Below are 17,410 nucleotides of genomic sequence, written 5' to 3'. Positions count from 1 at the left end.
AGAATGAATTCTATATAAAAATAAAAAAAAACATAGGCACAATGAGTAAAATCACTTTAATATGTATACTCATGCAACAATCTACCAATTGCACAAGAGAATTACTGTGCCCAGTTTCAATACCCCAAAAAGGCCAAAATGGACACAAATTGGCTTGACTACGGAGGAAATTCATTTGCCCAACCCAATGGGCTACTGGATAGACTTTACAAGGTCACTAATTTCAGATAACTGTATTAAGTTTTGGTAAGAGAAAACCCAATGAGATTGAAAAGTAAACAAACACACACAATTTTTCCGGATAACTGTATTAAGCGCAAGAAACCGTACGTTAGAATTCATCATAAATTTGTGTTGCTTAAATTTTTCCAGATCTCAGAAAGTTTATTCCATGTGCAAAAGGGTACCATTTATGCAGAATTATGCTTCTTGTGTTTTTATAGTGGAACATGAGCAGCTTCGGCAGCTGGAGCGTCCGCTTATAACAGTGCACTCATGCGTTATCACTTCCGCATGATTTCGGAATCGATTTAAGCACTCTCCACAACAATGCTTTAAGGGGGCGTTTAGTTTGGGTAATGTTTTATTATCAAAATAGAAAGATTACCTTGAAGATAGATTACTTAAAAGATTACTGGGTATAAATGATTACTATGTTTGATAAAATTTGATAAGTATAAATAATTTTTGTGTTTGATTAAAGGTAATAAAAGATTACTAATAAATTATTTTACTTAAATGCCTTTAAATATAATTATTTTTATATATTTTTTATATTATTTGTTATATTAATTAAAAATAAATTTATTTTTATCTAAAAAAATTAATAAATAATAATATAATTGTAATAACTCAAGATTACCTCAGTAATCTTTAAATACCTAAGGTAAAGGTGGTAATCAGATTACCACCTATATTACCTGTCACGTCAGCATTGGTAATAGAAGATTACTGTAATATTTTATTACTGACAAATCAAATAAGGAAATAAAATATAGATTACCAAAGTAAACTTAAAATCTCCCAATCAAACGCCCCCTAAGTTCCTATGTTTATTCCTGTTGTACCTCACTATCCCAAGAATTCAAGAAACAGAGAAATAATATGAAGAAAGAAAAAAAGCGGAGGTACAACAATTCAAGAAACAGAGAAATAATACTATCATGATAGAAAATAAATCAAGAAAGAAAAAATTGCAGAGGTTCAAGAAGAAAGTTCGAAACTCACCTGAAGAGCGCGACATATCGCCAAGCACGAAGATAGTTTAAGAAACTTAATGACGTAAAAGTAATAGATATAATCAGTCTGCCAATGGCCACTTCAAATTCATTAGTATGCTCATTACTACGATAATAATGAGAAGCAGGCACAATCTGCTAATCGCCACTTCAAATTCAATAAAAGAAATCGAATTAAACATTGAACTATAATAATACATTAAAATGAATTTTTATACTATGATATAAATAAAAAATAATACATAACTTAAGATTTATAAAAAATTGATATAATATATTGTGCAAATCATATGATGTGATACGTATCGATTCATATATATAAAATTAATGATACGCTTTTTTAAAATAAATGAGGCATATAATTACTTGTGGATATATATCAGAATGAGCTCAAACACCTTTTGATTAGAGTTTGACTCAAATATAACATAATTTGATTTGGTACGATTCACATTGATGGTTCAAATTTGTGGTTCAGTTCAGTTTGGATTTATAGTTCGAATTATTAGTTCAGTTCGGTTCAAATTTATAGTTTAAATAGATTGCTTGAATTTCTTATTCAAATTCATGACTCGAGTTTATTGTTCATTGATAAAATAATATTATTTTATCAAATAATAGACAAAACTATCGATTCAAGCTAAATGTAAGCCAAATTGAACCAAATACCCCATAATTTGAGTTTAGCTTGGTTCAAAAAATGAGCAGAATCAATTTAAATTCAGTTTAAATTTGAATTAAACAATTTGAGCCTTCAAACCAAATTGAACTGGCTTTTAAGACTGAATTGACCCAATTAAGATGTAACTTAAAACTAGGTCACCCAACCGAATTTATTTTCTTTTGTAAAATGAGAATTATATATATATATATATATATATATATATATATATATATATATATATTATTGTAATTAGATATTTAATATATAATTATATACCTGTATTTATTTTTCTATGACTAATGTTATGTGAACAAACAACTTACATAATTTTTTATATGAATAATGATATGTTATCATATGAATAAATAATTTAAAATTTAAAATAAAATAATATATAATCATATAGTAATATATTATTATTTATAAATATAGTTTAATTATTTTTATATTATATTACTTATTTTGCATGATGAAATTTAAGAAAAATTAAATAAAATAAGCAAACCACTGAGCGCTTTTACCTGTAGGCCGAAAAAGTTAAGTTCTACTTTTCTAAGTAGATGAGATAAACTTTACCAATTTTGGCTTTAGTGCTAAAATCCAAAACAAAAGCTACTCAAGCACAAACAAAAAAGCAAACTTTGCCGACAAAAGCAAACACTATCACAAACACAAAATTCTCACAACTGGCAACTCAACTCTTGCAGTTTGTACATCCGACGAGCACCTAGCCCTTGGGAAATGGACAATAAGGTAAGTTAGTTAGCCCGTTCTTTAGCCTTTTTATGTTCGGTCGATTGTTACACAAAATTGTTTTTTTTTTTCTTGTTCATTCGGTAAAACTGCTTTGGCATAATATTGTTGATATCAATATTTTGGGTTGTAGTAGTTTGAAATAAGATTAGATGAAATGTGATCAGTTGTGGTGACTAAGGTTTTTAATGACACAAACGCAAAAGGTTTTTAGTGACAACCATACACAAATGTTCAAAAATATATTAACACAAACGCAAATGTAAATGCAAAAGATTTAGATTTTCACGTAGCTTAGATTGCAATGCGGAGGAGACATCATAGTAAATAGAATGGATGACTAGCTTTGAAAGGTTACATCTCTATCAAAAAATTAAATTTTACTCTTAAAAGAAATTGAGTAATTATTAATGTTTATTTTGAAATATTTATGATTTATTAAGTCATTAATTTAAGTAATAATAAATTGAAAGTTTTTTATAATTTAATCACATTTTGAGTTATTGATAAATTCAAATCACATCTCTATCAAATTTGATTAGTAATTGATAAATTCAAAGTATATATAATTTAATAATTAAATATTGGTTAACAATATGTTTTTTGCACTACCTCATAATTAAGTTATGTATTTGATTATGTTATTAATTTGTTAGGTTAAATAGATTAACAATTTTTGTAATTGTAGACATGCACTAATGAATAATTGATTACTTATTGTTGAGGAGTTTTTGTTTTTATTGTCTATATTTTTTTTAATTTGTATTATTATGTTTGCTCTTAATTTTCATTTTCATGTATAATTTAATTTGTGTATACAGATGAGGTGTTATCATGTGATTGAATGTTTCTTTATCATATGATAACACATATTTTAAAATCATCTAATTACATTATGACACATCACTGTGTACATGAATTATGTACCAAAAATAGGTACATATAACATTGCTCTTTAAATTATGTGAGTTACTTAAAAATCATAAAGAGTAATAATCAACTACGGATACTTCCATAGAAATAATGGTAGATAGTTTTTTGCACATCATTTCACACTATATCAAAAATAGAATGCTTAAATGACAAATAATTAATAAAAAATTTCATACAATATTACAACTTATGTTGAAATTACATACCATTTTACTTAAAAACCATGAGCCAATACCAGAGAATTCAATAAATGAAGGGTGGAAATAGTTCAAAGTACATATTTATGACCTAGAACACAAATGTACATGATCTTAGGTTATTAAACTATTTAGAGTATTGATTTAGTTTTTTATTTTCCCTTTTTGATAGAATTGTTTGGATGCATTAGATGAAACATATATAAGGATACATTTCAACTCAATTATTAAACCTAGATATTGTACAAGGAAAAATAAATCACAACCAATGTCCTTGGTGTATGCACACCAAACATGCAATTCATTTATATCCTACAAGGATAGGAAGGTTCAGTTGCACATGGTAGAGTTCTCAAATATGTCATTAGTAGGAGAAATAGCTTAAACGTCTTCTAAGGTAAACCTAACAATTCATGTTATTGAGTCATGTTGGTATTGTGTCAATTCAAATTTTGAATTGAAAACCTTAAACTCTAACCCGATTCGAAATAAAATTATATCAAAATTTTTCAATCTTAAATGGAACCAAAATATTTTTGTGTTGATCTTACTCGATCCGAAATAACCCAAACTCTTTAACAAATAAAGTCGTGTCAAAACACAATAGGTAACGCCATAATTTATAGCAAAACAATACATTTTGTTAAATGCCAAGAAATAACATAATTTGTTACAAAATAATACACAAAAACACATACTTACCAAATTAAAATACACAAAAAACATTTTGACACGAAACGACATTTTCTCAAAACAAAATTGTTCTATTTCAAGTTCATAGTAATAATTTACTTATTATCATTTTATATGATCAATTGTAAAATTAGAAATGTGCACAATCTGATTTGATGTGATTTGAAAACTTTTTCAAACCAAACTGAAAAAAAATTTTGAAAAATTTTCAAACCAAACTAAATCAATTAAGGTTCAAATCAAACTTAAAAAATATAGTTTTGTCCGATATAGATTATGGTTTAAACCTATTAAAACCATTTATTTATAAATATATATTATTTTATAAAATCAATTAAATTATAGTTTTCTAGAACATAATATTAACATGTAAAATAAATATAAAATATACATATAAAGAAAATAACAAAATAAATATTTAAAAAACAAGTTGTACACCTAATTGCTTATTAAATTTTTTTATCAAATATAATTTTATATATGTATTTAAAAAAAATACAGTTTATATTTTGGTTTGGTTTGGTTTGGTTTGAAAATCACTTATACCATAATATAAACTGAAAACTATTTTTCAAAAATTTTTTAATCTAAACCAAACTATTTTACAAACAAAATTACAATTTTTAAATAGTTTAGTCTAGTTTTATAATTTGAATCGAATTATATGCACCTCTAATAGAGATAAAACAATAGAATATCATAATAAAAAACTTAAATAAGTTTATAACTTCAACTTTAAAATAATGTAATTAATAACTGATAAAATTAATAATCACTTGTTAAATATTTAATTTTTAAATGGTAATACAATGTCAATCTTTTTATTGATTTAAATTAGGAATAGAGATTTTATAAATTAAAACTTTTTTTATCAAATGAAGAAGATAAAATATATTAGAAATTTTTTACTGTTACGATGTCATGTAATATTTTATTTAAAATGCTTGGATTAGTTTGGGTCAATTTGAGTTGACTTCGTGTCAACCTTAACCCGCCTGATTTTTTAAGGGTTAACTCAACTCTTATCCGAATTATTTTTCATCTTGAAAATTATAATTCTAACTCGATTTTTTTCGTATCGAATTAATAGGTCATGTCAAATTTTGTTAACACTATCCCAAGGTCAAAACCTCGTGCCCAAGTTATTTGATATTATATTAGAATAATATATTAAATAAATATTTTGAATTGGTATTTTAATTTTTATTATAGAATTTTATCATGGGAGTCTAATACAGGGACATTGAAATTGGACCACCCACGGTTGCTGGGTTCATATGCACCCCTCAAGCCCAACCCCGTTTGCATACCTAACTATTCTGTAAAATATTGAGAAAGTCGTTGCTTCAATGTGAAAAAAGCTAGATTGATGCAGGATGTTCTTTGTAGCTATCCTTGTTTAAGGACAAATGCATATATAAATATTATTCTTGGAAGTAAACAAGAGTAGCGTCTAAGGAAAGATAAATAGGTCAAAGCTCCCAATTCCTCATCCCTCCATTAATATTCTCTTGATACCAATACGATTAAATAATTAATTCTGTAAAATTTTTCTTATTACCACTAGACTCATCTTCTTCAAAGACAGATGATGTCAAGGAGATAGAAATTCTAACCATCATAAGTAACAAACTTCATGGGGATTAGCAATTGGATCTCATGAATCTATACATTAAGTAGTTTCTTCTTCGTTACGGCACAAATGGCAGACAATTTGGAGCAAGATGAACCTCTTCCATACGTTATGTCTATTAGGTTTGAAGCATATCATGCAGATTTTATATATTTAGGCACTGTAAGGTTCCCATTTCGATACCAGAAACGACCAAGTCTTCCATAATTTGTAATCCGGGCATTGTTTAGAGTAGATGTTTCAAGTCAATACGCAAACAGTGAAATGTCAACTCAAAAGGACGTCCAGTGAATTGTAAATTTAATTGATGCTTCAATTCTGCTTCTGATAAATTCTATGTTGACGGTAGCAGCAAATAAATGCATAGTTTCAGACCTCGTTTGCTGCAACTGGCTATGGCCAGGTAGGCTTCCAATCAACAGTTGGGTGGCCAAATACAATGATGAATAGCTAACACCTTGGGCGACATTAAGAGCTCAACAATGAATTTAGCTCTACTAATTGAAGGAAATAAGCGAAATATTGAAACGGAAAGCAGAACATTTATTAATGTTTCATGTACTGCAGATATGAAGTTCATAAATTTTATTTTGCTGAAACCCACAATGGGCAGAGTTGATCTGGTTGGGTGGCAGTAAATTGTTATGGTTTCAGGAATATTAAAGAAATTGATTAGTAGGTGAGACATCTTCAGGCTGTGAAGCCAATTGTTTCACTAACACACACCCATCCTAACCACATTAATATTTAATGGTGGTGTTATTTTTTAATGATCGGTGTCCCCTCTTTCAGAAATTTGATTCTTTCAACCATTGAAATGGCAATTATAATGTTGAATGCTGATACTGGTATCACGCTGATCTAAAATGCAAATATATGTTGAACAATTTCAAGAATAATCCCACCTCAAATGATGTCAATGGCTTCAGGGTACAACTGCATATCGCCTACCCATTTGTAAGTAAAAGAGCAACAGAAGACGAAGTTAGTCATCATGAAAATATTCAGCCTTCTGAGTCGCCCCGAAAATATACCATTATTGCAGAGCATTTTCTATCTTGTGCTGCTTTGCACCAATGTGAGAGTGACTGAAGAAAAAGACTTGACCTTTGAGGAGAAAGCAACGATACAGAGAATAAAAACAGAGTTAAAGAAGCTACTCAGCTCAAGAAAAAGCCCACTAAACTTTTTCTTCTTTTTTTGTAACTGTACAACCAAGATTGCAATTTTAATGCTGTTAAGAAAATACTGTCAGTCACCTTTAAAATTTGCAGAAAAGAAACAACTTTAATAATAAAGAAATATAATCATTGTGCTATACAGATCTGAGGAAATATACTAAAGACAAACTATGCAAAATTACTATCATGAACAAAGCTTGGGTAAGGATCTGGCATTTCTATGGCTTGGGACTTTTGATTTCATGATTTTTGCCACCTGGGTTTGCATTTTTCGACAAACTTTCTCCAGTTCCATCACCCTCCATTGCATTCCTTGCAAATGTGCTCTGAGCTTCTCATTATCAGCTGAAAGATCAAGCTTTCCAGCATAGAGAACAACTTGTTCATTGGCTTCATCTTTCTTGTCCTTGCTTCCTGTCTTGGGGAGGCTACAAGGTGAATCGGTACAGGATCGAGTATTGTTTGTGCTCTCAAGCAAGTTTTTGAGCTTGAACTGCTCAGAGATGAGAGCCTGGAGTGCAGTTTTTGATGGAAATTTAGCATTCTGAGAAAGGTGCAAGCAAACTTCGGCTGAAAGCTTCTCATAATTAAGAGAAAAACATATATTCATCTTCTCTTCTTCCAATAATCCTGCATGCACCTATATAAACCAAAGTCAATCCTAATGCACTGATTACAGTAGGAATCTGAAAATGGTAAAAGTCTTTTAAGCTTTTAAATATTCATCTTGAATTTACAGTAAGAAGTTAAAATTATAATGAATGTTTTAAATATCAAACTGAAATTCAGAAGAACATGTATGAGAATGATGGACAATGCAAATTCATGAAAAAAAATTAATAATAATAACTGAAGAAATATTCTGAAAATCTAGAAAACTTCCAAAAGGAATTTTAGTGAGATCTTTGTACCTCAAAATACATGTCTATAGCATGGTACATTTCATCATAAGAGTCCCTGGAAGAATCTGGCAGCGCCAAGGCAAGAGAAAGGAACTTTAAAGGTTTTAAGCAAGGATCTGGAGCTACTTCTGCCATATACAAATCCATCAAGCTAGCAACTTTCTTCAGTGAAGACAAAGATGTTTGACAACCTCCTCTATGCAGAAATGCTTTCAAGAACCTAAGAACAAGATTCACATCGTATAAGTAATTCGTCCCATTTGGAGATGGAATCAGTATATTATCTAGTGTTGCTTGGTCCATCAAATAGCCTATCATACTCTCTAACTTGCTCCGACCACTTTTTTTTATGTTTAAACTCAAAGCAACTCGAAGAATCCCAAATAAACTCTTGCATGAAAGGGAGCTCCGATCAAGTGTATTAAGCATATCAATGACAGTTTCTAAAATTTTGCTCTTCTCTTCTGTTGTGGCAGTGTAGAACTTGGACTTCTGATAATAAAAGAGGAACCTACTTATGATGACTTGATCAATTTTTTGCCCAACCATGGATTTTATCACAAATTCAATCAAACTAGGTCCCAAAATTATAAGATCTTCAAACCACCAGGTTACTCGAGAGAAGCTGTTCTTCAAACTCTCAGTGCTAGTGTCAGAGGAGAACCGAAACCCAGAGCTATCTGTGGAAGAAGTAGATGCACAAGGGCTTGCTTCAATGGTCAAAGCCAGCCTCCCAACTAGAGAATCAAGGCATTTTTCAAGTATACCTGAAGAATTTGCAATTGGAAGAAATTCTTGGCACTGCTTCAAAGAACCCAGAAGCTCAGACCATGTCCAGTAGTTAATCTCTTCAAGTGATTTCTCTGTTTGTTCAAGTAAATTGGGTTTTTCTAATGTAGATTTCTTCATCTCCATGAATTGTGCAGCACAATGTAGGAGGGAAATATTGGAAGGAGCTATATCAATCTGGCCATTGTTGTAGCAAAATCTTAAAAGAAGCTCAAAACTCTGTGTCCCCCCGGGAAAATCATGAAATATCAGTTTGAGATTTCTCTTAGTGTCTGTTGATTTAGCAAATAATTTGCTTAATCTACTAGAATACAGAGCAACAATTTCCTGCATATAGCCAAAAGAAAAAGAGAAGTCAGATATTTAACAGTTGATTAACAAGTAGAGATTTCAATAATACAACTTAATTCTTGAGCAATCAACTACTAAAACCTATTTTTGTCGTGGAAAATAAGACAATTCTCAGTCACATTTCTAGTGGAATTTTAGTGCAGACATATAAAACAACCAAGAGAATGAAGTTAAATACTGATATAAAAGGGTGAACTTATTGAATTAGACAAAACAAAAAGAAGGTAAAATGAAGAAGAAATGTACAGTAACACCTGCAAAAGGGGGAGACAGGTCGTTATGGACAATAAATTGTGGAATGGTAATTAAACAAAACGAATCTACTATTCATACCCGCAAAGAGGGGTAAAATTTATGTGAAATGAAAGCAACTTCTAGTCCTTCCCAAAGATGTGAACAGAGCAAATGAAGGTGTAAACATTTAAGTCTCACAACAAGAGCAATAAATGGAAGAAAGAACACGAACAAGGCCTTGTCTATCACCTCGAGAAAATTGTGATGACATTCGAAGCCACAAAAGAAGAACAAAAGTTAGTGGATGGAACCTTTGCCCCACCTCGCTGCAAGTAGTTGCAAATTTAATGGTGGAGGTACAGGTTAAAATTCATGATTGATGTTAAAAAAAATGGAAAAATAACAAATAACATGAACATGAGAAAATAACAACCAAGGAAATCCAAGCATCTAAAATTCAATGGTTCACCATACTATAGATCACAGCGCAAGGAAAACATATTGAAGATCAAGAAACAACAACTTCCTACCAAAATAATATAAAATTACCTTGTTTACCATGAAAGTCTCTTCCCCATTGATATCCACCTCAAGATCACAGCAAACTGCCATGACTCTAAATATACCCACCTCAAGTAAGGATTTTTTTTTTGGTTGGTATTAAAAAGAAGGAAATTTAGCAACCCAACGGAGACAGAGATGCGATAGGGAGGTGGAATGGGAAGTGAGAAGGAGCACAAAGGTCACAGGGTGAAAGTCATATTCTGAGAGGAAGAAGAAGACAAACACAAAGCGTTTCTGGGGTTTTGCAAATGGTTGAGAAAACAGTCAACCGTCAGTGTGGTGGTTCTCAACTGAGATACAAAGACAAAACTCAAGCCAGCAACAAGGAGTATAAAGACAGAAAAGAGATATATTATAATACAGATATACTATAACATAGCAAGAGTAGAGAGTTGTGGCCAAAAACAGTTGTTGTGTGACCTGACATTCTTAGCTAAAAAATATTTCTTTGGTTAGAATATTGTTTCTGATAAATCACTCACTGTTAAAGTAATTGACAATTGGTCATAGAAAATAATAAACAAATGTGATTTTCTTGGAGGAGACCCCAACCTTAGGACTGAAGCTTTTTTGCCGGCTTTCTCCTTTGTTTTTCCATTTTCACCGCTGCAACTCTCTGTAACTGTGCACCACCACCTCTCAATTTTCATTTTTCTATCTTTCCTTTTTACCTGTAATGATTCATCTTAACTGACTATTTTGACCCCTTTAGCTCCGAGGCTGGCTTTGGAGTACCTGTACTACAGTTTGATTGGTCCCACAAGTGGGTCCCGTTTGCTTGACTATAATCATGTATCCCTCGTTCAAGTATTTACTCGTTTATTTCATTTAGAGCTGTTGAAGATCTGGCAGATTGGACGGCTGTGATTAGTCCATGGATGATGAGATGGAGCGTAGAGAGCTATAGATGGTAAGTTTGCCCAAGAGATTCTCCTTCTGCAAAACTGGAGGCTCTGCCAGCTACCAACTCTTTTGTACATGCATGCAAATAAAGGCCGTCACGTGGCTGACCTACAATTACACCGTAATTCTCTACCCAATTTTTTTACGTTATTTTCACTTTTACAGTTCTGACACTCTGAACTTTTTTAAAGGGCATTTTTGACAATTTGATTAGACTGGGACGAAGAAAAGTATCCTATTAAAGACTGAAATCTTCATCATCATTAACCAATCATATATTTTGCTTCCTCGACGGTGTCGTTTTGGCTTTTCTCTACACTCCCCTGGAACCAATTTTTGTCGTTGGGCCATATGCAAGTTGAAATTGAGATTGTCTACATATGATAATTTAAAATTAGTGAGAGATTAATAAATTGTTTCAAATTTAAAATTCTTCACTCCTCTCTCTCTCATCCTTTGCGGGAAATTCCATACGAAAAGCTCACGTCCATTAGCGTTATACTAAGATTAAGAATGAGCCAAATGTCTATTCCCACCCAAGGTTTGATGAATGATGTTCTTGTCAGTTTCAAAAAGTTAAATTCTTGCTCACCATTCATTTCTATCCATGAACTTATTGTGTTATATAAAAATTTATTATATTTTCTTAAAAATAATTATTTTTATTTCTTATTAAAATTATAAAACTATTATTAACATTTAATATAAATATCAAATTATCAATATATCTTTATAGATTTAAAAATTTATCATTTAGACTTTTTAAAAGTATCAAAACATTAATCAATTTTATAATATTATATTTTGATATATTCTTTGGGGTGTAATTATCATTTTTAAAATTATTAAAAGATATATTAAAATTTTTAAAATTTTAAAAACACCTATACTTTTTTGAATTTTCAAATCCCTAAAAAATTTTTAACACCCCTAATATTTTTATATATTATAGTTTACCCCTTAAACTTTTGAAAAGTGAAAATAGAAAAAATAAAGGAGAAAAAAATTTTAAAAAACCAAGGAAAAATGAAAGAATTAGAGAAAAAATAAAAAATAAAAAAAATCTAATGTAAAATAACTTTCCTATATTTTCATTTAACGAAAAAATTCACCCATAGAAATAGATGATGAATAAAAATTTGGCATTTTAAAATTTAGAGGGTGGCAAATTTGTGTTTTCAGCAAACATTGGATGGGAAATAGTCTTTTGGCCTTGATAATTTTGCACATAAAGAATGCCGAGTGACATGCAACTTTCATGGCAACAATAAGCTAAAGCATTAGCAAGTGCCGTTCATCCTCTGCCAAGCTAATGTTTTGTACTACAAAGAGTGGGCCTTGCTGGGAGTCAACCCCATTTCGCTGGATTTACGATCACCTAAAGAGCCCTGCATAAAAGACTTTAACTTGTTTGTTTCAATTCAATGAACAAATTTGAGTCTTAGGGTGCGTTTGGTTGGCGGAAAGATAAATTACCTTGGTAATCTATCTTTTATTCCCTTGTTTGATTTGTCAGTAATAAAAGATTACAGTAATCTTTTATTATCAATGCTGACGTGGCAGGTAATATAAGTGGTAATCTGATTACCACCTTCACCTTAGGTATTTAAAGATTACTAGAGTAATCTTGAGTTTATTATAGAAAAATTATTATTTATTAATTTTTTGAGATAAAAATAAATTTATTTTTAATTAATATGACAAATAATATAAAAAATATTTAAAAATAATTATATTCAAGGGCATTTAAATAAAATAATTTACTAGTAATCTTTTATTACCTTTAACCAAACACAATAATTATTTATACCTATCAAATTTTATCAAACATAGTAATCATTTATACCCAGTAATCTTCTAAGTAATCTATCTTCAAGGTAATCTTTCCATTTTAGTAATCAAACATTACCCAAACCAAACGCCCCCTTATAGTTTCCTTGCTTAATCCTGAGCCAAATTTCATGAATATATATTAGGGTCCTAGTTATAATTTCCCAATACTAATGTTTTCAAAACCACATTGGATGTTGATCCGGTAAAAGGTTGTCCAGTCCAACCGATAATTAGACAATTTAACCAATAATTGAACTGGTTAACTACATAAAAATAATATTCAAAACAATTTTATATAATTTATTATTAAATATATAATTTAAATTATTTTAATATAAAAATAAAATACATTGTCAAAATTGATAAATGAGCTATTGGGCTTAAATCCTAATTTGAATTAATTTTATTTTTCCTATTGATTAGATCAAATCCAGGTTTTTACTCAGTTCCATCTAATTTTTAAAACCATGCCCAATACAATTCCAACATTCTTTAGTTTGAGATAATTGAAGCCTTCAAATTAGCATCCAACATTAATATACATTGAGGCAAGTAATAGAGCTAGCAATTTTCAACACTGCCCATTAACTTGACATCACATGATACAAAAAAAATCAACTTAGGGTTGAGTCTTTTTTTTTTTTACACAAAAGTTAATTCAAATTAACTTGATACAATTTGTAACAAAATATGATCGTATTAAGGTTGACACAAAAGTAACTCAAACCCTAATATTTAGATAAATGTTTATTGAGGTATAATTTGTTAGGGTCAGACTGAAAAAATATTGAATGAAAATTGTCAACAACTGTTAAAATCTTTACATATGATATATAGTTGTATCTCATATGGTTGTATTTATTTTAATTATTCTTGATTGTTATTTGAAATTGTTATTTATGTTTTAGTATTGAACATGAAATTTAATTACTAAGATTATTGATGAGTTTTTAAAATTTTGGTATGCAAATTTTAGAGCATTTGTAAATAAAATAAAATATTATATCGTGTACATATAACAGTAGGTCCTGTCGGCTGAATTTGGTGCAATTTATCGTGCCCATTGATCATGTCATGCCTAGGCTACCCAAATAGTGGGTCTTGCAGGCTGCATGGAAAGGCCCATGACACAACCCAATAACTTGGGTCATGACTTTGTGGATTAGCCTACAATTTTATATATTAAATATTATTATTTTTTGTCAATTCATGTTGAGTTGACCTACGGTGAGTTGACCTACGGGCCTTATTTCAAAACCCTGAGCATGATCCATAATTTTGTGAGTTTTGTCTGCAAGTAATGCCAAAAGAAGGGGGTTTGGGTCAGCCCAACCTCTTTACATGTCTAATTGTGTGGGTTGTTAATTGTAGGTTAAGATAATTCAATAAAGAAAATAAAATATTAAAAACACTAAAGGGGATAAAAATAATTGACAATTTTAATTTATTTTAAGTTATGTTAGGTTAACTTAAATATAATTTAAATTGGGTTAGATTTGAAAAATTTTGATATGATTCTATTTCAGATTGAGTTAGAATTAAAGGATTTATAACGTAAAACCTAAATTAACATGACACGAATACAACTCAATAACATGAATTGTCTGATCTAAGAAAAATCAATAAACAGATTAGTTGTTTTGAATTAAGGATTGAAAGTCTTTTCCTGAGAATAAGCTGAGATAATGATAATTGGATGACATATTGCATTTTAATCAACCCTTTTGAGGGGTGTGTGTGTGTGTACATACTGCCTGTAAGCTTGTCAGGTTCACTCATACAGTTTGACCATATATTCTATAAATTCAAAGAAATCTTGATCGAGTTTTTCTGTGGCTGTTATATGGGCAATTTTAATTGAAGTTATATGCACATTAGATACCAGAGTCAACTAAATTCCACTTCTAGATCTGATGTTACCAAACAGCTGCTTTGAATAGAATACTACTTATAAAAGAAGATATTGAGTAGTGCATGCTTATTAATTAGAGACTACTGAGAATAGGAAAGCGCTAGCTAGCTATCTAGTTGGCGACTTTGGAAGGTCTTGAAACAAAAGCAAATAGAGATTGGAAATAAAGTGATGGAGATTTTTGTCCAATAGAAAGACAGGATATGCATGCGCTTTTTGCCTTTCGTGTGAATTCCGCGAGAGCTAGCTTATGATGAAGTTATACCCAAAATTCTGCCGCTTTTCTTCTTGTCTCATGCTCATTTGCAGCCTTTTGACAAAGATTAAAAAGCAAACCCTATTTTGTCTTTGCCTTCATCATCACGGACCACTAAAGTGAAACAAGCCAATCTCTTATGCATGGTAGGACCTTCTCAACCCACTTAAGTCGACACCCATTTAATCCTCCAACCCATTTGGGACCCAAGCTGTGGCAAATACTGAGTTGTGGCCCTTCCATGTGAGCACAAGCATATCGTCTTCTCTCTTCATCCCCCAACCGCTAGCATGCTCATCTAGCAGGAATTTCACCTCCCTAATAGTCTCTTCACTAAATGGGATACTGAAAAACCCTGCATTTTTCATCCTTTGAGACATTTTTTCCCCAGATTCTAACCTCTCTACCCTTTGAATCCCTTCATAGCTTATAATGTTTTCTATCTTGTGTCCTATATCTGATTCATACTCTAGCCTTTGGTGACTATCCTTAGGCAAGAAAGTTTCTAAGGCATCAAAGGGAATCCATAGGTAATTGAAGCAGGTAGTGATCCTTGAAGTCAAACTAGATGCACTTAAATCAGAATCCTCATCAACCACAATCATGATACAAGGATTAAGCCCTTTAATTATATCTAAGAAAGTGTCTCGCAAAGAAGCATCTTCATGAGCACTTCCAATTGTTTCATCGGACAAATATCGTATCCAATTTTGGCAGTTTACTACCAAAGCCTCATCGTTCCTAAGGTTCAATTCAGAAGGAGTCAAATGGCTTAATACTGATTCAAAAGGAAATGCAGAGGAGTCCTTACAAGAAGATGCGTCGACATCGATTATTTTAAATTCGAAGGGAACATCCCTGTACTTGGCGAAATTTCCCAAACGGAGGCCAACTTCTTCAGCTGATACATTGAGCAAGGGAGGGACTAGCGGCCTGTAAGAAGGCACTGTAATTCTGAGTGAAGGAGGCCCTTCAGGCCTTTTAGCCAAGGCATCTATGAGAGTAGGCCACTGCATACAGTGAGTGATACTGAAGTCTAATATGTGGACTCTTGAATACCCTTGAATTGCCTTTAAAATGGCACTATTTGACGCACAGAAGCCAAATCGGTGCCAAGGGATTACATCAACGTACCCGGCTAGCTCAGTGACACTCATAAGCCTTCTGTGAATTGTACCGCTACTATTGAAATTCATCGTGGTAAGGCAAACACTTGATGCCCTAGAGATGAGTGCCCTTAAAAAACATGAGGCGAGCCTTTGGTTTGGATCACCAACTGATGAAGCGACATTATTGAGCACCCACATCACTTGCTGGGCTAAAGTGACGTCGTTACTTTCTAAGGCACTAGCACAGTGAAGCAAAAGCTTCTCTATACATGCTCCGTCGAGGCTACCAAGACACCCTCTAAGTGCTCTTGGAATAGAATTTGGAGTGGCGTTGAAGAGACTGGGGTTGTGCAGAGGAATGGACATAGTGTTTGGTCTTATTTCAGTTTTCATAGATTGAGGAGCTGTTGCTTTAATGTGCATGGAAGAGTGTGCTATGTTTAGAGGCAAAAAAGGAGGGTGATGATACGGAGAAAAGCCTTGTGTGTTGTGCTGTTTGTTTGAAACGACGTGTGGTGGATATTGGCGATGGGATGGAACAGTTAGGGTTTTTATCTAGTTATAGGTGTTTGCTTGTGGGAATTTGGACATAGCTTTTGTGTTATAAATTTGTGTTTGTGGAGGAAGGAGCAACAGAGGCTGAGAGGAGATTGAGAGTTGAGAATTGAGAGCTAATTATATAACATGCTACCTGAACCACATATATATAGTGGGAGAAGTCCTCTTTGAACGATTATCTAGATAGCATGAAGCCAAAATTTAACATTAAATGAAGCCTGATTTTACGTTACAATGACAAGGCTTCCTGATCTGGGTTAGTCGAAATGTACTCTTTTAGTTGATTTTCAGGCTTTTTCTTCCCACCAAGCTGAGTCCGAAATGAGTTAACTTTATCTTAATGGTAAAATTACTCAGTTAATTTATTTTAGCCTAGAAGAACAAGTAGAAGAAAAAGCTAAACTTGATCTCAACCAGTCAGGATTATCTCCATATTGAGTGTGTGAGAGAGAGAGAAAGAGAGAGTACATATGTAAGTGTAGTTAAGTGTTATGCATGTATGTTATATGTAGAAATATACATACTTAGAGGAGCTCTAAAACTACCGTGAGTTTGATGAAATATTTGTTTTTTTCTAGACATTTGCGAAGCGAGGAGATTATGGTGAAAAAGAGTTAAGTTATTAACAAAAGGGAAAGATCCCGATTCTTGTCATTTACGAGTACTTAGACTACCTTTACTAACTGAATATAGATATCCAGTCTTAT

General features: G+C 31.6%; 2 protein-coding genes across 3 annotated transcripts; both read right to left on the bottom strand.

Moving 5' to 3' along the window:
- Positions 1 to 7,276: 7,276 nt before the first annotated feature.
- On the bottom strand, positions 7,277 to 10,567 carry LOC123195765 (BTB/POZ domain-containing protein At3g22104). Of its 2 annotated transcripts, none has more exons than XM_044609593.1 (3): positions 10,118 to 10,567; positions 8,204 to 9,310; positions 7,277 to 7,932 (listed from the first exon to the last, which is right to left on the bottom strand). In XM_044609593.1, the coding sequence occupies exons 1-3, from the start codon at positions 10,178 to 10,180 to the stop codon at positions 7,477 to 7,479; spliced, it is 1,626 nt and encodes a 541-aa protein (XP_044465528.1). In that variant the 5' UTR covers positions 10,181 to 10,567; the 3' UTR covers positions 7,277 to 7,476. The 2 variants fall into 2 exon arrangements, with proteins under 2 accessions (XP_044465528.1, XP_044465529.1); XM_044609594.1 differs by lacking the exon at positions 10,118 to 10,567 and adding an exon at positions 9,416 to 9,498.
- Positions 10,568 to 14,747: 4,180 nt separating this feature from the next.
- On the bottom strand, positions 14,748 to 16,829 carry LOC123195932 (scarecrow-like protein 32). The gene has a single exon (XM_044609796.1). The coding sequence runs from the start codon at positions 16,566 to 16,568 to the stop codon at positions 15,219 to 15,221; it is 1,350 nt and encodes a 449-aa protein (XP_044465731.1). The 5' UTR covers positions 16,569 to 16,829; the 3' UTR covers positions 14,748 to 15,218.
- Between the last annotated feature and the right edge of the window lie 581 nt (positions 16,830 to 17,410).

This window comes from Mangifera indica, chromosome 14, assembly GCF_011075055.1.
Source record: "Mangifera indica cultivar Alphonso chromosome 14, CATAS_Mindica_2.1, whole genome shotgun sequence".
NCBI lineage: Eukaryota > Viridiplantae > Streptophyta > Magnoliopsida > Sapindales > Anacardiaceae > Mangifera > Mangifera indica.
Note: the sequence above shows the minus strand (reverse complement) of the source record. Positions and strands in the feature narration are given on the sequence as shown.

What these genes read in the sequence shown, in the direction of transcription:
- LOC123195932 (XM_044609796.1), bottom strand. Translation starts at nt 16,568, where the DNA reads ATGCACATTAAAGCAACAGCTCCTCAATCTATGAAAACTGAAATAAGA.
- LOC123195765 (XM_044609593.1), bottom strand. Translation starts at nt 10,180, where the DNA reads ATGGCAGTTTGCTGTGATCTTGAGGTGGATATCAATGGGGAAGAGACT. An exon ending in AGACTTTCATGGTAAACAAG is followed by an intron (nt 9,311 to 10,117) that starts GTAATTTTATAT and finishes GGCTATATGCAG; the next exon opens with GAAATTGTTGCTCTGTATTC. An exon ending in CTATAGACATGTATTTTGAG is followed by an intron (nt 7,933 to 8,203) that starts GTACAAAGATCT and finishes TGGTTTATATAG; the next exon opens with GTGCATGCAGGATTATTGGA.